The following is a 23,419-nucleotide window of genomic DNA, read 5'->3' as shown; positions in this document are numbered from 1 at the left end:
CAAAGCAGTGCGTGCCGCTGATATGAAAAATGTAAAGGCCATAAAATGAGCAAGTTGATGACAAATATGTTAATGACACTTTGTCATTCAAGATCCTTGTTTACATTCTTGTACATATGCAACAGCCAGTGAAAAATCTCAATGACGCTTCCATTTGTTCCAGTGTATTACGCAGCAGCAGCTGTCACCGGTCGTGTATCGTGAGTAATTGCACCGAAATTATAGTCGCAACAGAGACCACGTATAAAAAGCATGAGTTCTGCAGAATATACGAGGGCGAGTCAAATGAAAGTGAGCTAATGCGAATATATAACAAACGGGGTACTTTAATTAAAAGTAGCCCCCTTGAGCATTTAGACATTTGTCCCGATGACTAAAGAGTTGCGCAATTCCCGTCTCATAAAGCTCCTTGGGTCGCTCCTTCAAAACGTCTGCAACTGACTTTCACGACATCGTCCGAGACGAATATGGTTCCCTTGAGCTGTTTTTTCGGTTGCCCCAAAATGTGGAAGTCGCAAGGCGACAGGTCTGAGCTGTGTGGCGGATGTTGCAGCGTTTCCCGCTTGAACTTTGCCAGTTTTGTATTAAACACATCAGCGGCGTGGGAACGGGCATTGTCGTGGAACAAGATGACCCCATTTGTCAATTTTCCACGTTAGTTTGTTCTTGATTGCGAGACACAGCCGATCCGGCGTTTCACAATATCGGAAACAATTGATAGTCTCTCAACATTTAGCAAATACTATCAGTAATGGCCCCCGACTATTGAAAAATAAAAGTCAACAACACCTTACTGGTGGAAATGACGGCCTTTGCTTTCTTTGGGGAAGGTGAATTTGAATGTTTCCATTGTAAGCTTTGCTGTCGTGTTTCAGGCTCTTAGTAGTGGCATGATGGTTCGTCTCCGATCACAATTGCAGACCAGAAATCGTCACCTTTATTGTGATACCGGATCAGAAGATTAAACACAGCACTGATCTTCTCCGTATTCTGGCGGTGGTTCAAAATCTTGTGCATCCATTGCGCACACAGAACCGATAACCGAGATGTTCATGAATTATGGCGTGAACCAAACCGTGACTGATGTCCACACGCTCTGCCAGTTCATCGATGCTTATCCTCCGCTCTTGTCTCATCAGTTCATCAACTTTTGCAATTCTGTTAGGGGTGATTGCACGATGGCTTTGGCCCGGTCTGGGGTCGTCTTTACAAATTTCACGTCCTTCTTTGAACCGTTTGTTCCAACGCTTCACAGTGGCCAATGAAATGCAATGTTCCATGTACACGGCAGCCATACGGTGACTAATTTCTTTTTGGGAAACACCTTCAGCTGTCAAAACCTGAAGGCACCATGCTGCTCAACTTCTGGAGAGTCCATTACGGCACGCAACCATGTTCAACCCAGTGTATGAGAGTATTAAACAACATTTATCCTCACACCTGCGTGTCACTTTTGTAAATGAGAAATGCCTGTGTGCTACGCGCAGGCCTTGCAGATAATGAACAGAACCATAATTGCGCAGGGTGGGTAGGCTCACTTTCATTTGACTCGCCCTGGTACGTTAGAAATGCGAAGAAGCAATGGAATATACAAATACGAAGATACAGCTTGATAAAGGGCAAAAAGTGCCACTGGAAACGAAGTTCACTGCACGTATACACAAAACCTCGCAACAAGATATTTAAACATACGTATAAGTAAGCCTCCAATAAATCTACGTATCTAAGAAAAAGTCACGGTATATATTGCGTCAAATAAGGCAAATGAACATGTTGCGCAATCACAGATTCACACAATCCTAGATCCTGCCCCCATACCATCCACTCCCCCCGATGTATCGCGCGCGACGGAAGGCGGCGCGCTTGCTCCTCACTTTTCTCCCTTGCGCCCACAAGACTGAGCCACTATCGTCGGCTCACCGATTTCCCCCCACCCCCCACCCGCTTTCACTCGCACATACAGCTTGCGGCGCGGGGTTACGATGTTATCGCACTTAGACATTATGCGGAACATGATGACGACGGCGACGGCAGGAATGCGCCTAGAGTGTCCATATAATTGCTATCGCAATAATATAATAAGAGTATCCGGCAGCTTAAGCGTCCCATGGCCCATTAATTTCCGCAAAGGAAATAACAAAATAGCACTTTCACCATACGACAATTCGCTGCACCGCAACAACGCTTCTTTTTTCGTTTTGTGGTGCGGGGGCACCGTAATGAAAAAAAAAACGAAAGTATGTTGGTCACAATAGAATGCCTACTTTGGGCAACTGATATGGCTATTAAAGGAATATCGAAGAAAACACGAGACGCTTGGTCCACCAAGAACCAGGCGCATACTGCTCGGCATCCTACACCGGCGAGACAAGACTTTCTGGAGAGGTTGCGCTCAAGCGAACGCGGTGCAATCCGTCGAGTCCCCACAGTGATGGCGGCTAGCGACCATTGTTTCTTTTTCTCGTCTGCTAGCTATAAAGCGTCCAAAGCTCTGCCAGGCGAAAATACTCTCGGCCAGAGAAAACCGAACGCGCAGCGAAGTGCGCCGCGCGCTGGTCGGGGCAACACGAGAAAAACGCGTGCGCTCTGGCTGGCTCTGGCAGCGCGCGGGTAGGGGAGCGAGAACAAAAAATAAAATGAAGAGGCTCAATGTGTCTTCGCGATTAAAAGTCAAAGTAGAAAAAACTAAATAAGAACGTAGTTGCCTTGGCTGGCTTTAGTGTCTTCACTGGATGCTTTGGGGCAGGTGAAAAAAAAAGATTTTTTATGTGACATGATGGCACGAATGAACCACCACAACGCTTCGTCTCATCGGGCCTCGCTACGGGCTTTGTCAACTTGTCTGATAGCGTGTTGATTTGGCTTGTGTCGTTGTATGGCCGGATGTGCGACTTGGGAAAAGTCAATGCTCCTTTGACGTCAAATATTTATGGGAGCATTAAACTTACCAAGTTCCGCAATTGAAAATCTAAAGCACACGTTTGGAAATGTCAATGTACCTTTCACATCAGATGTTTATGAGAACTTTATACCCATAAAGTTTCAGAACTGATATCCACGCGCTCCATAAATTCCATGATAGAGTGCAGATTCCGCGGCCTCCGCGAAATGCCGCGGCGAGCCCGTTCGCCATGAAAACACCCTTGAAACTTTGTGCTCGGATGGGGTTGCTTGCGCTATGTGACTCCCAGTGCATGGGCGTTGCCGCAAAATTCAGCCTGAGTTCGCAATTTTCGCGGTGAAATGGCTCTTCGAGCGTGAAAAAGACGCTCTAGACAAAATCCAGAATGATTTCCGGCGCCGGGGGTTGCTTTTGTCGGCGGTGCATGGACAGCACGAAAAAATTTCGGGGGGGGGGGGCTGAAGGCCCATAAGCCCCCCCCCCCCCCCCCTGGCTACGCCCCTGGTAAGGGCACGTGCACTGCATTGGCTCTTTTCCTTTTCTTCAGCTCGTCGTTGTAGCTCGCGTCTTTCGGAATTCTGCAACAGCACAGGATGCAGATTAAACAGATGTCATCGCGGCTACTGCTGCTGCCAAAGATCGCGAGAGGCGACGCGTGGGCGCGATTCACAGCTGCCGCCGCCGACAGACCTCCGCTCATGCAGTTCTTTGGTGAACAGACGACGCGCGCTACTCTGGCGCAATCGCGACATCTGTAGCCATCGTCGCCAGAGTCCGTCTTGTGCGGCACTACGCTTTTCTTTTCACGCTTTACATACCCTCCTACTCCACTTTCCTCTTGGCGCTCTCTTCGCTATCGCCGTCTTACATCTTCCGCGGCGCTCTGCCTTTGCTCGCATCCTACGTTGTGCTCGTTGGCTGGGTTACGAGGTACGACGCCGACGCTTGCCGCAGGGACGGGCACCTAAGTGGTGCGCTATAAAAACACTGTTCGTGTAGCAATAAATGATCTGTGAGGTCAAGGCAGTAAATGGCGCTAGTTGGTCTTCCAGGCTGGGATCCGCGGTAGCGCTAACTTGAGAAGGCCAGATAATAGGCCCAGTTGTTATCATGTCTGAGAATATTTGTCTTCTTAGCGGTAATTAAGATTTCTGTATGCGAGTGAGATGTATGCAACTTCAGGAGTGGGAATTTCTGCAAAGTGCCAAGTGTACGTCATGGCCAAAACGCGCAAATTAATACAGCGCAGCCCAATAACGTCGCGCAGAAAATGTATTAGCTGGAATAAATTTATTGCGCATCGCAATAAATTATTACAAGGGATACCGTTTGGCGGACTGTGATCCGCTTTAGCTGATACGTTCGAATACCGCGCTAAATCTAAATGGAGGTAGAGGGCATAGCGACAGGACGATGTGTTTTGTCATGCCTTTAGTTTCCTTTTGCGCTAATATTGTGCAGTATTTAATGTTTATTGCGTAAACTATTACATCTCCTAGGAGAGTTCACACTCCCAGCAGCCTGTTCTATAGAAGGCCATAGTGCTCCTGGCGAATCAAGTTTTGTGGCCGAAGGGTGTGCACGGACGAGTGGCCTGCAACGACAAAATAAGAAGTGAGGGCGCATCATTAAACACTCATTGCTGTTGCAGAACACAAAACAATAAACATTACACGCTTACGCAGCTGGTGGGAATGACAAGATTTTTCAGCGCCACAAGAATGACAGGAACCAGTAGTAACGAGAGTTGACATGTCAAAGCTGAGTTAGTTACCGGGGGCAGTGAATAAAATTTAGAGTAGTGCGTGCCGTTTATGACTTCATAGTATTAAATATGACATCATGTTCCCGTTCGATTTTCTTATATATCCACTCAGGCTTAGCCCAGGTATCATTTTACGGTTCCTCCATCCGTCATACACACTCGAATTCAAAATCAGCAATAAGAGGAAAAGCTCAGAAGTATGCAAACTGCTGCTGATTTTCTAGCCTAAAATGGGGCAGTACGAAAGGGTACTTAAAAAAAGGAAAGCATGTGTTGGAGAGCAATGTATATGCACATATATGCACAGACGACAGGCGTTCACGGTGTACGCAAAAAGGCGTTTCAAAGTTTGACTGCCATAGGAGGACTCTATAGCTTTCTCTGAGGGTGGTTTTCTAGAACACTCGTCTTGCTGTATTCTTTTCCGCTTCGTGTGTCTTCAAAGATCTCATCTCACGAAGCCCTGCATATAGCAGAGCTGGCATGCTCAGCTTACATTAAATTCTCTCCATCTCTATCGAGACCAGCTTCTCCATAACTTCTGTTCTGCGATCTCTTTGTCGTCAAGTAGGCCTATGTGCGTGAAAAGTAGGGGAGTGGCCAAGGATACTTTCGGTGATCCCGTCGCAACCGCAGACCTTAAGCTAAACTCTGTCCATCCCGGTGCTAAAAATAAAATGCAGTGAAGTGCAATTCAGCAAAATCCATCAACTGTCATTTGCACTTTTCTGGACCATATATACAGCCTTAGAATGTTCTCTTTTCTGTTGTTAGGCAAGCCTAAGGTGCCGCTTCTGATTGGGTGTCATCTTTAGATGGTAGTAAAAGCTAAAGTTTCACTTCCTTCTGTACGTCCTCCTCAGCACTGCTATTGGGGTCTGAGGCGCTATAATATAAAGCTATTTCGAAATGCCTCTATCCTAATTCTGCAATCAGCCCTTTATGATTGGTGAACTGTATTTCCGGGCACGCCCACCCCCTTTACCTGTCTGTGACTAGCGTCACGAAAACAGCTAGAACTCCCCTATCTGATATGATGTTCACACTGATTATGCACGAATATATCAAACAAAGAAAAGTAATCATTTACAATGGCACACATGTTTCCCCATCATCACACTGTTATTGGGAAAATGTTTACTGGCTGTGTCCACTTCGCCTTTCGGCCACATGACATCATAAAACCACGAAAGCTCACGATGTGAAGGTGACATTTACGCATTAAACATGTATTAATGGGTTTGTGAGAACAACAGCGAACTTTTTTCGAAATAGCTGGAATGAAAGGAAGATGTCTCCTTACATTCTTAAACAAATGTATACCCTATAGGATGTATATTTGCCACCCAACAATAACCGTCATCTAACTTGCGTTCGCTACTTTCCTCTCGAGAATGCTCTGTCATGCTGATAAAGCGCGTGCCGTTCGTGACTTGGAAGTACCGTCCTGGCAACATTAAAGAAAGGAAATGCGGACAAGAGAGATGATGATTATTGTAGCGTGGCAGGATACGACCCAAAGGCTGTAACTTTGCTTACACACTCTTAAGCAAAATTACACCCTTTTGCCACTCAACCAAAATCGTCATCTCTTTTGTGCGCCTTTCCTTTCTTTAATGCCGGAGCCCGGTATTTCCCAGTAACGAACGGCATGCGCGTTATCAGCATGACATAGCATTCCCGACAAGAATGTAGCGGGCGCGGCGTTTTCAAGAAAGGAAACGCAAGCAAGGCAGATGACGATTATCGTTGTGTGGCATGATATGACTCAAAGGGTGTAAATTTTGCCTAAGAGTGCACTCTAAAAAAGTTTACACCGTTCGCGGTTTATATCTACCACACTCTAAAAAGGTTTACGCCCTTTGGGGTGTACATCTGCCACACAACGATAATCGTAGTTTGCCTCGCTTGCGTTTCCTTTCTTGAAAACGCTGCGCCCGCTAATTTCCTGTCAGCAATGCTATGTCACGCTGATAACGCATATGCCGTTCGTTACTGGGAAGTACCGGGCTCGCAGCGTTAAAGAAAAGAAATGCGGACAAGACAGATGACGTTTATCGTTGTGTGGCAAGATATGACTCAAATGGTGTAAACATTTCTTAGAGTGTAAGAGTGTAGCCATCGCTGTGGCATTGGCTACGCAGGATTTCCTGTGAGAACCAGTTTATTTGCGTATTTATAATAAACACTTTACATGTCACTATAACGTTCCTGAGGCCTTTAATCACGTATACGACATCGCTCTGCCAACTCTTTTTCGCTGTCGATCAGCTTTAGTGGCATTTTTAACATTTTGGTCGCACGCCGCCACAATTTTTGCCCAGTCACTGCAAGCTGAGCAAGTGGAGCAAGCGGAGGCGGACCAATCGCCAAACGCCGCTACCACCCTCTTAATTCAGTTACACACTTTCAGTGTGTTAGTTCGGCGCGAAATAACCCTCTCCATCTAGAGCCATGACAATTTTCAACGATAGTTCCGCGATACTGAACCCGCAACGCAATTTGAAAGTCAATTGTTCGGTGCGACGCCGGATAGACGTTTGTTTGCGACGGAAATTCCCTACGGGTCCTTTCAGACACATAACCGGCTTTAGGAATGCAACAACGTTGTGAACTTGTCTATATACACACATCCTCCCGGTATCATCATCATCATCATCATCATCATCATTATTCAACAGCTGCTTTCCTGCCCGTCCGTTTTCCCCTGTGTAGAGCAGCTTGCCAAAGCAAGCTATAGCTCAGGCCGACCTCTGCCTTTCTGTAAATCATTTTTTCTCTCTCTGTAACTGGCACCACGCCTCTTCTCGTACGCAATAATCAGTCTTTGTAGAAATTAAGCAGGTGCAATCTATAACGAACGCATAAAAGGAATATGTAGAACTCCTACATTGCAAGTCAGTTATGCAGCGCTGCGTATCTACGTGGTTATTTCGCTCGTGTTTAATGCGTTATCATTCGGAGTGTCAAAATGGGAAAAAAGTGAGTGTGTGAAGCCAGTCACGTGAGAGATGTAGAGGATGATTGGGAGAGTGTAGAAGTGGATATTGTCACGTAGGTGACGGCGAACTGGCTGACACGCAGGCAGACAGAAAGGGACACTGCGTCAGCGGTAAACTTAAGAGAGTTTATTGGGCGAACTTGGACCCTGAAGCAAGCGAACGACCCGGCAGGCCTGCACGTGCGGGGGTCCAGATGAGGGTTATGGGGCGGGTGGGGCGCCAGAAAAGAAGAAATCGGGTCGTGGTGCGGGATACCAGGCCTTCGGTGAAATTCGGCTGGGCGGATTTTGAATGGGAAAGGACTTTAGTGGCAGAGGTGGAGATGAGGGCGAGCGCAATGGCTGCCTCCTCTGTAGTCCCTGATGCGCCTGTCCTAATGGATCCTGATGCGAGTTATCGGACCCGATTGTTAGCGACGGCGAGGACGATGCGGGAGCCCGCCGATTCCACTGCCACCTCCACGTAGACTACCTGAGAACTGTCGCCGTACTGCTTGTGTAAGGCTTTGGCGCGGGCGGCCCTGCGTTTCCCGTCATGCTCGGGGTGTATATTTTTGGGGAAGGCCGGAATGATAAGCTAGAAATGTAGGTCTAGAGGTAGGGGGAAGGCCTCGGTAGGATGAGGGATCGGGGCAGTGCCTAGCTGAGAGAGTAGAGTGCGACCTGCCACGGACCCGAAAAGCGAGTCAGATGTGCTGTTAGAGTTGCTTTTGCCAGCTCTTCAAACGTGTTGTGGGCACCCAGGTTGAGAAGCCGGGCAGTAGAAGTACTGGGTGGTAGGTGGAGGGCGACCTTCGTGCTTACTGCTACTGTGGAGCGCGTTGGCGTGGTCCCGCTCCTCCTGCGTTAGGGGGAAGTATGGGAGTGCATACGCCGTGCGGCTCGTGATGTAGGCTTAGGTGAGGCGGAGAGCGCTCAGCTCTCGCAAACTCGCGCGCCGGGGCGCCACGCGCCGAATGAGACAGTTGGCTTGTTGGGTTTGGGTCTGGAGAGCTTGGATGGTGTCGCCGTATGCGCCTTAGAAGTGAAGGACGAGGCACAGGATGCGAATCTTAGAGACTAGAGGAAAGGAGTGGTTCCCTAGCATGAGTGAGATGGGAGGGTTGGCCGGGTCGTGCGGCCTGTGGCAGTAGAGGAACAGTTATGATTTGGAAGGGGAGCACGCTAGACCGCGTGCGCGAATGTACGAGCCGTTGATGCTGAGGGCCGACTGTACTACGTTGTGCTCCATGTCGGCATCACTGCCTCGGTTGGCACAGACAGTGATGTCGTCAGCATAGAAGCTGAAATGTATGTCAGGGACTTGGGCTAGGTGGTGGAGGAGTTCGAGATGGGCTATGTTGAAGAGGATAGGTGACATTACAGCATCCTGAGGCGTCCACCGCGCTCCCAATGAGACACCGGGGAGCCGGTGGTTGCCCAGAATGAGTGTGGCTATGCGCTGGGAGAGGAAGTCACGAACGTAATTGTACATCCGCGGTCCTACGCCTAGGGCGTGGAGGTCTTCTAGAACGGCTGCGTGGGTAACGTTGTCGAAATCTTTCGTTAGGCCTACAGCGAGGATATCCTTGGTGTCACCCGTAGGGGAGTCGAGGATGCGGTGTTTGAGTTGTAGAAATGCGTCCTGGGTGGACAAGCCCGAGCAGAAACCAAACATGCACAAATGCAAGAGGTGGTTGTTCTCCAGATACCAGCTGAGAGAACGTGTTCTATGAGTTTGCCCACAGAGGACGCAATGGAAATGGAACAGAGATTACCGGTGTGAAGTGGTTCTCCTGATTTGGGAATGAAGACTACCTTATCATCTTTCAACTGAGGTGGGAGGGCACCGCGCAGCCAGCATTCATTGAAATAGTCGGTTAGGGCTGTGATGGACGGGGAATCAAGGTTGCGGAGTGCCTCGTTCACTCCGTCGGGACCGGGAGCTGAGGACGTATTGAGGCGCTCGAGTTCTGCCCTGACTTCTGCCTCTTTGATGGGTTGGTCGAGGAGGTCTTTGGGGAAGCCTGTATAGTAGGGGTGGTCTCCGGGCGGATATGCGGGGAAGTACAGATCACGAAGTGTCTCGACGAGTTCCTGCGGGGAGCCCTCAAATATCTATATGAACTTCGTGAGGTTGTGTGTATGGTGGGTCTTAGATTAAGTCGAGAGGCTCGGCGATTCGTGAGAAATCTAGCACAAAGCGCCTGTAATACGCACAGAGCCCTAAGAAGCTACGGACAGCTTTCTTGTGACCGGACGTCGGCAAATTTTCGATGGGTGCCATCTTTTTGGGGTCAAAGAGCGCGCCTTCGGGATTAACTACGTGGCCGAGAAACACGAGCTCTTCGTAGTTAAAACGACATTTCTCTGTCTTCGGAGTGAGTCCCGTCGCCTTAATCACCTCTAGCACGGTCTGCAGCCTGTTAAGGTGTTCGTCGAAGGTGGATGCGAATGCGACCACGTCGTCAAGATATACGAGGCATGTCTGCCATTGCAACCCCGAAAACGCGGTGTCCATGACACGCTGAAATGTGGCTGGCGGTCAGCATAGTCTGAACGGCATAACTTTAAACTCGTAAAGTCCGTCCGGCGTGATAAAGGCAATCTTCACACGGTCCTTCTCGTCGACATAAATCTGCGAGTAGCCACTCCGGAGATTCATCGACGAAAAATACGTGGCACCGTACAGTCGATCTAACGTGGCGTCGATTCTCAGAAGCGGGTAGACGACTTTTTCGTGACGCTGATGCCACGCCGATAATCGACGCAAAATTGTAGGGTATCGTCTTTCTTTACGAGCACCACGGGTGATGATTACGGGCTCTCGGAGGGCTGAATGACGTTGTCGCGAAGCATTTCTTCAAGTTGTGTCTTGATTTTTTCACGTTCTCGCGCTGAAAGGCGGGAGGAACTTCGGTGGAGGGGAGGAGCCGATTCATCAGTGAAAATGCGATGCTTGGTTATCGTCGTTTGCCGGGTACTCGACGATTTTGAAAAACATTCGGCATATCGCAGAAGAAGGCGATGTAGCTTTTCTTGCTTTTGTTGAGCCAGGGTGGGGTTAATGTCCAAGTTCACCTAATCAGTCACCTTCGACAACGCCGCATGCGATGACTCAGAGGGCGCTAAGGCGTCGCTTATTTCGGCGAATTCTTTCAAGAGAGGGACCGTCGTACCCCTGTTGAGTTGCCCGTGTTCCGTGCTGAAATTGGTTATTAGCACAGCCCCTCTGCCTTCACGCAGGTGACGACAGCACGTGTGACGCAATTTTGGCGATCGAGAAGCAGCTCCAGCTTCGCTTCGACGATCGCATCGCTACTTGAGAACGGATAGGTTTCGACAAGTGCCATAACGATCGCATTTGGCGGCATGCTCCCTTGATCGTGGGGCATAGTGAACACGGTGCGGTGATAATGATTTATGTGTACTGTTTCTGACTGCTTTGTCGTGAGCCTTATGGTTTTCGTCTGTAGGTTCATCACCGCACCGTTTTCGTACAGGAAGTACATCACGAATGTCACGTTGAGTGTCACGTCGTGTGATGAAGTTCACATCGTAGGCGTGATCGTCAACAACTCGAGCAGTGTATCGTCCCGTCGGGGCTATGAGGTGGCCTCCTGCCTTGCTTATTTGAGGACCCTCCCATATTCTAGTTGGGCGAAAGACAGCGTGTGTGGTTCCAGGCTAACGACGACGAGTTGTATAGCTGGGATGCCTCAAGAACAAGCTCCGCGACCTCTTTGGAAATCCGACCGCTCACCACCTGGCTGCAAGAAAGGAGCTTCCTATCAGAGTGCCGCCTTCCACGGAATCGTATGTCTCATGCATACAAGACGTGCTCTCTCTCTTTGTCGGAAAGTCGAGGATAATATGGCTGAGGTTGGTGTTGTGTCCGTGATTAGTTCGGGTTTCGGTCCTCGGATGCGGACGGGTGCAGCCGCGTAGTGGGAGTGTCCGGAACTGTGTGTGAACATTCCCCACTGTGCCGATGGGTGGAGCCACAACCCTGGCAAGCCCTGGTGTGGGACGATCACGTGGACAGTGTGTTCGCGCCATGTGATGTAGTGTGGTCAGGCCCCGCACACTCTCAAGTTCAAGAAATGGCCACAGAGGGCGAAAAAATCGACCGCGTGCCGCTGCTATTAAACAAGCATAGTAAAACACCTCAAGGGATTCCAGAGTTCGTTTCAATATCTCCCGCTAGGGGCGCCGTAATAAGCGCAATTTTTTTTACAAACTTTCTCCTACAGTTAGCGAAGCATGTTTATTACATAATATAAGCCATAAAATTATCTTTGCTAATTAGCTACTGTACTTTTCATGAGTAAGTTTACTGTTTTTGTCATTATAAACGCAAATAGCGTTCAGCATCATCGATCTTCCACGTGACCCCTCGCCTGGATTCAAAATTTTTTTCGAGTGCATGACGGCACGGATTCATTCGTTCGTACACTTAGACTGGTTGCTTCTTTGTTGCTAAAATTAGTTTATTGCGATTCGATGTCTCGCGTTACTTAACTTGGGGTGAAGTGACGTGTTTGCAAGTGGACATGTAAGCCCGAAAGCTACGTTTCGGTCGTAAGCCATGCGTCTGCATCGAAATGGGAACCGTATTCTGCGACTGAGGACAGCAGTACCGGTGAGTCGTTTAATATCGCTGCCTGAATCGTTAAGTAATATTGCTCTCGTTAATTTCCAGGCGGAGACAAGTTAACGAACTAGATGCTGCATTACATATGGGCAGTTAGGACCCTCCGTTGCTGTATCCGAAATAAACTTTTAGTTGCGAATTCACGAAAGAGAAAGCTATATCGGAACGCGCGTCACATTTCTTATCTCGCAGCCGTAGCCATGGGTGACAGAGTAGACTTATCAATGCATTTTTTTTTTCGAGTCCGCGTGCAAGTTCTTTCGTCCGCAGAACCCAATAACCCTTTGATAAACTGAAGCTAAAGTATTGAATTTATTGTATCAAACAGCTGCACGCACGATAATTCACCCATATTTCGTACCTGCTGGTTCGAAATGTTCTTGCTGTTTAGTTTGGTTTACCTGAGGACATTTATTTTTGTAGTAGTGAAGCGGTTCATCACGTTCATGCAGAAAAAGAATGCATCATTGATAATAGCTTCATGTCTTTCATGCATTTGCTTGTGAAACCAGCAGTGTGATCTCTTCTATTGTATAAAATGAGCGCACAAATGTTCTGTTGACACACATTGTAGTTAGGTAGATACCAAAGTTATGAACAGTGGCAACATTTATTTAACCCCACAAAGCCCAACATATCATTTTTCATAAGCTGGATTCGATGCCTGAAAAATTTCATTTTGTGCTATAAACCCAATGTACAGCTCATACTAGCCTTTTCGATATTCTGGAGGGAGTGCTCAGTTGTGAATAGTTCAGCAAATGAATTACTAATTCGGTAATCATCATACTAATTCATTTTACTGAATTGTAATTTTGCTGTTTTCTTCGTACTAATATACTCTCTGTGACCAGAAATATGTGTTAGCAAGTATTCTTTTTTTAAGTTTCTTTGACGTGGGACGGTGTGCATTTGCATGTGTTCTGCAGTCACAAACCATTACAGTGTCACAGTTTCTTGCATTTCACATAGCAAAATTGATCTTTTTTTCAATTTCTGATTGAGTCAAAATTTATTTTCCAGACATGCAGTAAAAAGGATGGTGCCTGTCTAAAGCAAGGCACTCACGCATTGAAGAGAAGCTTCTGTCTACTACAAGGCCATTGTGTGGATTTTGGCCGCTACTTCGCAATGCAAGCTGCTCACTTTCAACGGCAACTGTCGGTTCAAACAGGTGGGACGCTGTTTCCAACCTGTTTGCACTGCTGGTTGTCGCTTGTTACCAGACCGCCAGGTCCGACAACGAAGTAGGAGCTCGCGTTAATTATTCCAGCGTATCTCGACATGCAAATTTTATTGTTGTTGTTGCACGAGAATGTACAGGGACACTGCTTTTCTTCTGCCACTAAAGTCGCACGTTCAGTTCACTCACTTGTCTTGTTTGTATGGGCGTCAGTAGAGGCTCTTTGGTCTCCTGGCAATTAGAGCGCACCAGCTACGCGGCAGCCAAAACAAGGCATGCCGCAGCGCCATAGATTGCATAGCCAGCAGGGCAAGCGCAGCGCGTACCGGCGCACGCTACCGACGAGAAGCGGCCATATTGAATATTGCTCTAAAAAAAAAAAAAAAACTGCGTTTCCGCTTCCGTGTTAAGCATCGCCATCTGGCGTCCCCCCCGCTAAGTTCCATGCGCTGCCGCTGCTTATTTTCGTACCACTGCGGAAGGTACAGTTTCCCTTCTCTAAAGTTAGTCTTTATTCTATGGTGTGGTCGCCATCTCTCCGACAAGGCTACGTTCTTTGAGTGTACTATGTGCGGAATAAAGCAATTCCCAGTACATAACATTGGCGACGAGGCGGATAACCCGTGGCAGGGAAGCCCCGAGGGCATCGTGGAGCATCCAGTGAGACATGGCTGAGCGCCAGCATGATTTTTCTGCACGTTTGGAGGAGTTTACTGGCTCCAACTGTGCATCGTGGTTCGGCCGACTACAATTTTTCTTCGAGGCCAACGATGTGACTCACCCTGTCAAGCAACGAGCACACTTGCTTACACTGTGCGGTGCTCAAATTTAGGACGTGGTTTGTGCGCTGCTTCAACCGAAGACGCCCGACCAAGTGAGCTATGCCGAGATCGTGGCCGCACTTCTGGCACACTACGACCCTCGACCGTCCGAAGTCTACAGTCGTGCGATGTTCCAAAAGCGAGATCAGCTTCCAGGTGAATCGGTAAACGACTACGTGGCCGCTCTACGCAAGTTGGCTACGAGCTGCAATTTCGGCACGCTGCCGACTGCAACAACAGCTACGGCGACGCCAGCTGAGGGAACGGCATCAGCAACACAGCAGGGAGCTACGGGCTGCAATCCAACGCTTCTGCCGTTAGATGTGATGTAGCGCGATCGCTTCGTGTGTGGTCTCCGGGACCAGAATCTTCAACAGCGACTGTTTGCAGAGAAGGATCTGAGTTTTTGCAAGGCTTATGATTTCGCTATTCGAGCGGAAAGCGCCGTACAGCAGCAACGACAGATAAAAGCGGATCATGCGGAAGTCAACAAGGCGGCTACGCGCGCCGGCGACAGCACTTCGACGTCCAAGACGCATTCTCACCAAGCGCAACGCTGCTGGCGTTGCGACGGTTCGCACAGTCCAAGACGTCTAAGTTCAGCACAACTATTTGCAATTACTGCCGGAAACAAGGGCACATTCACAAGGCTTGTATTTCGAGGAAGAAGGCTGAGAAAAAAACATACCAACGTAGCATCTCCTTAGAAATTTCACGGACTGCGGAAGTGACTAACGAAACCAAACATGAGGTTTCAACGTTGCATGACCTCTGTGCAGTGGCAGACGGATTCAGCACCCCGAAGTTTACTCTGACGCTTACAGTGCACGGCAGACCTGTGACTTTTGAGGTCGACTCCGGTGCAGCGTGTACCATGGTTAGCAGAGACACATTTCAAACCGTATGGCATGCACACCCACCCACTCTGAGGCAGGACGACATACATCTGCGCACCTGGTCAGGTTGTCGGAACGCAGGTTGTCGGAACGGCAACAGTAATGGTTCGTCACAAGAACACAGCTTGCAAGCTACCACTTCTCGTTGTCGAGGGCACTGGATGCAGCTTGTTGGGACGCAATTGGTTTGACAAGCTGGGCATCGAGCTTCACGGCATTCACCAGACAACGGAGGAAGGCAGTTTGACCGAGTTGCTACAGAAGCATGAAGACATTTTTCGTGAAGACACCACAGGACACACGGGTGCGCCAGTGAATCTGGAACTGAAGGAAGGGAAAAGCCCCAAGTTTTTGAAGGCACGGCCTGTGCCCTTTGCCATGCGCGCATCAACTGAGGCACAGATTGACAAGTACGTAGAAGACGGTATTTGGGAGCCAGTCCAACACTCAGACTGGGCTACACCGCTAGTATGGGTGCGGAAAAAATATGGAAGCTTGCGCGCCTGCGGTGACTACCGCTGTACAGTGAATGAAGCTGCGAAAAAGGCTTCATACCCCCTGCCCACAACAGAGGAAGTGTTTAGCACTTTGAAAGGTGGCCGGGTGTTTAGCACCTTGGACTTGGCTCAAGCTTACACTCAACTTCATGTGACTCCACCGGCAGCACAGATTCTCACAGTAAACACTACAAAAGGGCTGTACAAGGTAAACAGGCTTCCTTTTGGTGTTTCAGCAGCCCCAGCTATTTTCCAGCGGTTTATGGAGACCACTTTGAGCGGCTTGCCGGGAGTTTGTGTTTACCTGGACGATATCATCGTGACTGGAGCAACCGCAAAAGAGCACAAGGACCGCCTAGCGTCAGTTCTCCAGCGGCTGGCTCAGGCAAACCTACGATTGTGCAAATCCAAGTGTCAGTTTGGTGTGGCAGAGGTTAAATTCCTGGGTCACAGGATTGATGCAGCAGGGATTCACACATCTGAGGAAAAAGTGGAAGCTATCGTGAAGGCACCAGCGCCCACAAGTAAGCAGACACTGCAGTCATTTTTAGGCATGTTGGCCTTCTATGATAGATTTCTAGAGCATCGTGCTACAGTTGCAGCAACCCTGTATGAACTTCTGGCAAAGGACAAGACTTGGAAGTGGGAGCAACGGCATCAAAAGGCGTTTGATGAGCTGAAACGGTGCTTGTTGTCGAGGACTGTCTTGTCACACTATGACGAAAGCAAGCCCCTCTTGATTTCATGTGATGCTTCACCTTATGGTGTAGGTGCAGTGCTTGCTCAGCTGGACAGCCAAGGCAGAGAGGCACCGATTGCGTTTGCATCCCTAACATTGGGTGCTGCTGAACGTAACTATGCACAACTTGACCGTGAAGGTCTTGCTGTAGTCTTTGCAGCCACACACTTCCACAAGTACATTGTGGGTCGCGAAGTCACGTTCGTGACTGACCACCAGCCGTTACTGGGGATTCTCGCACCACGGAAGCCGGTACCAGAAATGCTTTCGCCCCGAATGAAAAGGTGGTGCCTTAAACTGTCAGCATACAACTACAACCTCGAGTATCGTGCCGGTAGTCGTCATCCGAATGCAGATGCGCTGAGTAGACTGCCTCTGCCAGACCGCATTGAAGAGCCTAACCCACCTGGAGACGTGCTCATGTTCGAGGCGTTACCACGACCGCCGCTGACAGCTGAGGTTGTGGCCACACTAACGCAAGAGGATCCAATCCTAGCAGAGGTATTTTCAGCAGTACAGAATGGCACTGTGCAGCGTCTGCAGGGAGACAGCTTCACCCCATACCGCAGAAGAGCCACCGAACTTGCTATCCATCGAGGATGCATCAGCTGGGGCTCAAGAATTGTCATACCGGCAGGAGCGCGAGAACAGGCCATTTCATTGCTTCACGCAGGCCATCGTGGAATTGTAGCCATGAAAGCTTGTGCGCGCAGATATCTTTGGTGGCCTGGCTTGGACGCCGAGATCGAAACAACTGTCAAGTCATGCGACCAGTGCCAGCGCACCCAGAGCGATCCAAAAAAGGCTCCAGTTTAAAATTGGACGCAGCCAACGACACCATGGCACACATTGCACGTGGACTTTGCAGGTCCGGTAGAAGGACATACCTTTTTGGTTGTTGTCGACGCTTTTACCAAGTGGGTAGAGGTGCGACCGGTGAACAGCCCAACATCAAGAGCAATCATTAGTGAGCTGCGCTCTTTGTTTGCCACATTTGGCATACCACGCAAGGTTGTGTCGGACAATGGGGCTGCATTTGTGTCTTCCGAGATACAAGACTTCTACCAGAGAACTGGCATTCGAAACGTAACGTCAGCCCCTTACCATCCTGCTACAAACGGGCAAGCAGAACGTCATGTTGGGGAACTGAAGAGGGTACAGGCCAGAGAACCATCCGGTTCGCTCAGTGTTCGCTTGTCACGTTTTCTGTTTCGGCAGCATACCACGGTACATCAGTCAACCGGGCTAACACCGGCTAAAGCCATGTTCGGGCGGGAGCTGCCAAACCAGTTGGACCTCATCATTGCATCGGAAGGACAGGAGGCTGCACAACCTGACCTACCCAAGAGTCGTCAACTCATGCAAGGAGAAGCCGTATGGGTAAAACAATTCGGCAAGGGGCCAGACTGGACAGAAGGAACTCTCGTTAAAAGGATGGGCCACAGATCCTGGCTTGTGAAATGCGCAGGAAGAATTGTGAGACGCCATCTAAACCAGCTCAGGAAGCGCACCGGCGAAGTTAAGCTGGACAGACAAGCCTCAGCAACGCTCACGTGAGGCATGGACAGTAATCCAGCGGAAAGCACACCAGCTATGCCATCTTCACGTCCACTCGAATCCGAATCGAGCATACCGAAACAACCAGCACGGATCAGACGGCAGCCTACTTGGTACAAGGCATCCTTCTAAGGGGGAAAAGTGTTGTGTCCGTGATTAGTTCGGGTTTCGGTCCTCGGACGCGGACGGGTGCAGCCGCGTAGTGGGAGTGTCCGGAACTGTGTGTGAACATTCCCCACTGTGCCGATGGGTGGAGCCACATCCCTGGCAAGCCCTGGTGTGGGACAATCACGTGGACAGTGTGTTCGCGCCAAGTGATGTAGTGTGGTCGCCATCTCTCCGACAAGACTACGTTCTTTGACTGTACTATGTGCGGAATAAAGTAATTCCCAGTACATAACAGTTGGCAAAGTAGGCCACGTCCTCAAAGGGATCGCGGGCGACGCGTTCAGCTTGTTGATCTACAGCAATGTTTCCACCATCGACGTCTGTCATGGAATGCCGCCGCTTCGAGTTGGCGAAAAGCCGCCGCGTCATTCCACAGTTCTGCCGTCTCCGAAGCATGGTTGCGACTTCATCCTGCGTCTACCTTAGCACTGCACTGCACCCCCCTCAATGAGAATGTGACGCGTATAGTTCGCCGTGGGCTCGAGCCTGCAAGTCAAGCCCCATTCCATTCACGGCTATTAGACCACACCACTGACCAATCAGCACGTGCGATCTGCCTCATTTAAGCAGTTGCGTGGCAAGAATTTCCCAACCTTGGTTTTCCTGCTGCTTGCTCTTTCTCCCCACCTGACGCCAGCGCGGTGCCGTCAGCTGTGCCTCGCAGCGACCTGTATTCCCTCAGATTCCGCAACCCTATTGAGTGGAGAACTCCGGACGACAAGCCGATCTGTTTCCGTTGACACCGAATTGGCCATGTAGCTCGCCACTGCCACACCTCCTGGCAGTCCTCGTATCGGAGTTACATTTCCCCCTCTCATCGACCATATGCCGATCCTCACAGCTACTCGCCTCGCCGTACGTGTCCTACCTCTGCCGTTCCTGTAGATGACAGTCGTGCCACTCTCTCACCGTCAGCTCAGCGCCTTCGGCCCCCGTCGCCCCAACCACGCCGCTAGTCAGCGCCGACCAATCATGGACCCTCCCGAGCGAAAAATTAGACCGTGCAGCCCCTGGGGGTAGCGCTGCATTATTTTTCATCGTGCCGAAATCCGCCATTGACGCTCCCAACTAACCAGAAATCGCTTGACGTTTATGGCCACGGTCTCTATTCGACGGCCTTAATTGATATTGAAGCCCAGGTGCCCGTAATGAGTGCTAACTGCCGTAGTCGATTAAAGAAGGTCCTTACGCCTGCTACTACACAAGCCGTACGCGTCGCTGATGGCAGCACTGTTCGCGTCACTGGAATGTGTACTGACTGTGTAATCGTCGCCGGCCGCCATGTTCCAGTTGTCATTACAGTGCTGATCGATTGGCCCGACGACCTCATCCTCAGACTGGATTTTGTTACGGCGCATTCCGCGCTGATAGACTGTTCTGCCGTTACCCCTTGCCGCGAACTTCCTGTGCTCCTGAAAGCTCGTACCAAACTCCCGAAAAACTTTAGTACGACCACGTTCGTCCATGTGCCGTGTAGACTTGATAGTATTTTCCTGCGCGCGATGGTAGTTACGTTGTCACACCATTTCCATATGCGCTTTTGATGCGCAATATCACTGCAGCCCACTCCATCGTAACCGTTGCCGATAACAGGACATGCCTCCCCGTCGTCAATTTTGGCCTGAGGTCTGTACCCGCTTCTTCGTGTCGTTTGGCCCTGTTTTCCGCTCTGCCCCAAGGCATATCGGTTGCGACGCTGCGTGCTACTGCGGATGAACACGTCACGGCTTTTTCAGTAGATATCTGCTCCGATTGTTCAGCATGTCCACATGATGCAATTTGCCTCGACACCACATTTGGTCGTCCCATGATTGCTGCGTACCTATTGTCTGAACAAGCAGCAGCAACCCTACGCCGCGTTTTGGATTGCTACCACGAAATCTTAGGTCAGACTTCACTTGCTAAGCATCGCTTAATACTAGTGACGCTAGCCCCATTCATCGCAGGCCATATCGAGTTTCTGCACCAGAGCGTAAGGTTATTCAAGATGAAGTGAACAAGATGCTTGCCAAATGCATTTTTACCCGTTCCTTAAGCCCTAGGGCGTCACCCATTGTGCTTGTGAAAAAGAAAGATGGCACGTGGCGTTTTTGCTTATATTATCGTCATAGCAACCGAATTGCCAAAAAGGACGTTTACTCCTTGCTTCGAAATGATGATGCGTTGGATTGTCTCCACGGTGTGAATTACTTTTAATAGCGAGACCTTCGGTCTGGTTACTGACAGATTTCTGTGGATAAATAGGCGCATGAGAAGACCGCATTTGTCACCCCTGACAGTCTATATCAATTTAAAGTTATGTTTTTCGGTCTATGCAAGGCCCTAACAATGTTCTAACATATGATGGGTTCTTTGCTTCGAGGGTTATTCAAGTATATCGGAAGTCTGCGCTCTAACTGAATTCATTGAAGTATTACTTCAGTCGCCGGTAGATTAAAGTGCTAGGTCACCTAGTCGACGCTTCTGGTATTCAACCAGACCCGGAGAAAATTCGTGCCGTCACGTCATTTCCTGCACACAAGCCGGTGAAAAATGTCCGAAGTTTTGTAAGGCTATGCTCCTACTTCTGACTGTTCATTAAAGATTTCGCAAGAATTGTCCGACAACTTACTGGCCTTTTGAAAAGGGAAGTGCCGTTTACGGGGGGTACCGCTGAAGCTGCCGCTCCTGCCCATCTCATGAATAGATGGATGGATGGATGTTATGAGCGTCTCCTTTGGAACGGGGCGGTGGGTTGCGCTACCAAGCTCTTGCTATTATACTGTCTTATGACCTACCTAGGCTAAAGAAGAAATAAAGAAAAAAGCAATATAAACTCCCACAATGAAATTTTCTGACCACCTATTGCGAACTTTGCTTTTGTACATCTCCGTTCTCAGTCGTTTCCCTACTTTTCTTCCACCAATCTTCCAATCGCCCCTTATTAATCTCTATAGCAGACATGTTAACTTTTCGCCTGCTCTCGCTGAACCCAATGTTTTATTAGAATGTCTTAACATTCTAATAAAACATTCTCCATCGTTTCCCTAGCTTTACCGCAGCAAGCACATGCTTCTTCTTCCTTTTTATATCTCGCCTTATAGGCGCGTGTTCTAAGGCATCCTGATCTCGCTTCGAAAAGTATTGAGCTTCCTTTTGAGTTACCATAAATTGTTTCTTTCCTGATTTCGTTTTTTCATCTTAAGTAGTTACTCATGGCAGGTTTCTTTTCCGTTGCCGCCACACATGAGATTATTTCAGCCTGTCTGACTTTCCACTTGACGTTCTTTGTTGCTGTGTTGCCCACCAGACCGGCCGCATACTTGCTAGTAAGCTTCCTAGTTATTTTTCTACACTGTGAATCAGTGTTTTTCCTGTACAGATACCTAAACACTCTCCCAGCCCATTTACTTTCTTCTATATTCCTCAGTCGTTCTTCATAATCAATTTCACTGTGAGCTTCCCTCACTTCATAACTAGTCCAGTCCATATCACCCTGCACAGCTTCATTTGTAGTCTTCCCGTGAGCGCCCAATGCGAGGCGACCCACTGACCTTTGGTTCCCATCGAGTCCTGATTGTACCCCTGATTTCAAACAAACAACCGCATTTCCAAATGTAACTTCTGGAACCATTACACCTTTCCACATACCCCGGAGCACCTTGTACCTATTGTATCCCCATAGCGCTCTGTGCTTCATTATGGCTGCATTTCTCTTCCCCTTTACTGTTATTGTCTTTTCTTGTGTTTCCATATATCTATTGCCTTCGTTTCTCCATATACTAAGGGATCTATATTCTCTTACCCGAGATATTTCACCACCATTCTTACCACGCCACCTATACTGGCCCCCTTGACTCTTCCTACTTTATGGAGGTCCGTACCGACGCCAGTGGTCACGGGATCGGAGCCATCTTAGCCCAAGGACAACAGAGACAAGCTTGTTTAAACGCCTACGCTAGCCGCCTCCTCACAGCGGAGGAGTGAAGCTATTCAATTATAGGGCGCGAATGTCTCTCTCTCGGCTGGGTGTTTTCTAATTTCCACTCGTATCTGTAAGGCACGCACTTGTCGGTAATCACGGACCATGGCACGCCATGCTGGCTTTCCTCACTTAAGGATCCTACGGATAGGTTTGCCCGCTGAGCTCTGCGGCTACAAGAATAATATTCGTACATACTAGTGCACAAGTGCAGCCGCCTTCATGAAGACGCCGACTGTTTATCACGTTATGCGGTGGACGAACCACCTGCCACCATTGACACCGATACCGACGCTTGCATTTTCTCTGTTTCTCAACTGCTCCATGTCACCGACAAGCAATGATGCCACTTTGCACGCCATCATTGATCGCTTGGAATCTTGGCATTTCGATTCACCCATTTGCTTGTTTGTGCTCCGGGATGGTGTATTATACCGCCAGAACGTTCGTCCCGACGGTCCTGCCCTACCAGTGGCGTAGCCAGAAATTTTGTTTGGGGGGGGGGGCTCACATTGTAGCTCGGCCTCCTCCTCAAGAGAAAGCTTTAGCTCGGGTGCTCCTATGTAAATACATGTTGAAGGAGAATTCGTTTTTCTCGGCAACCACTGCACGAAATTTGACGCGGTTTGTTGTATTGATTATAAAAACTTAAATTCTACTGACTTTTGGTTTCGAGTTTCGAAACTGTAACTCAACAATGAAATATAATATCGCAATTCTGTGAATTGCATCTAATAGCATATCTACAGCGGACAAAATTGATGTGTTACCCATGAATCTCAAGAACTTTAGTATTATGGAAATAGGGCTTTTGCAGAACCATTGTACACAACGTAAGCAATTTACGTAAGATGCAAATTGACATACCTACTTTGTCCGCTTTGACTGTTAGAATAGATGCCGTTTACAGAACCGCGATATCTGTTCTTGATGCAGAGCTATTAGTTCTTAAACATCGTGCTTTTTTTCCGAAGTTTCGATTTTTTCAGAATACTTAAACAAATTTCAGACCCTAAATCGTAATTCCACTTGCAGCAGACACTGGAATTTAACTTTCCCTCTCAAGTGCAACAAATTTCAATGAAAGCGATCGAGGGCTTATCTCAGAAAAGCTTTTCTGCGTTTTACATGTACTTCAATTGGCCGAGTCGGAGTTGGGCGCGAGCTAAAGCTTCCTCTTAAACAATCAGTCGAGGGATGAAATATACGAATAATAACTGCATTGCCATTGCCAAAGATGCTGGAAACGAATTCCTGAACGCTACACACTGTCAAATCAAGCAAAATATGTATTTT

General features: G+C 48.8%; 1 protein-coding gene across 1 annotated transcript in view; it reads right to left on the bottom strand.

Annotated features, from left to right (window-relative positions):
* Positions 1-4,355: 4,355 nt before the first annotated feature.
* The window catches only part of LOC126540824 (2-Hydroxyacid oxidase 1-like), a 200,737-nt gene continuing 181,673 nt past the window's right edge, over positions 4,356-23,419 (bottom strand). Inside the window, exon 9 of the mRNA XM_055075969.2 lies at positions 4,356-4,496. Coding sequence (XP_054931944.2) covers positions 4,429-4,496 — 68 coding nt within the window. The 3' untranslated portion in view covers positions 4,356-4,428. The remainder of the gene's footprint in view (positions 4,497-23,419) is intronic.

Source organism: Dermacentor andersoni, chromosome 2, assembly GCF_023375885.2.
Source record: "Dermacentor andersoni chromosome 2, qqDerAnde1_hic_scaffold, whole genome shotgun sequence".
In the NCBI taxonomy this organism is placed as follows: domain Eukaryota; kingdom Metazoa; phylum Arthropoda; class Arachnida; order Ixodida; family Ixodidae; genus Dermacentor; species Dermacentor andersoni.
This window is presented reverse-complemented; position numbering and strand designations above follow the sequence as displayed.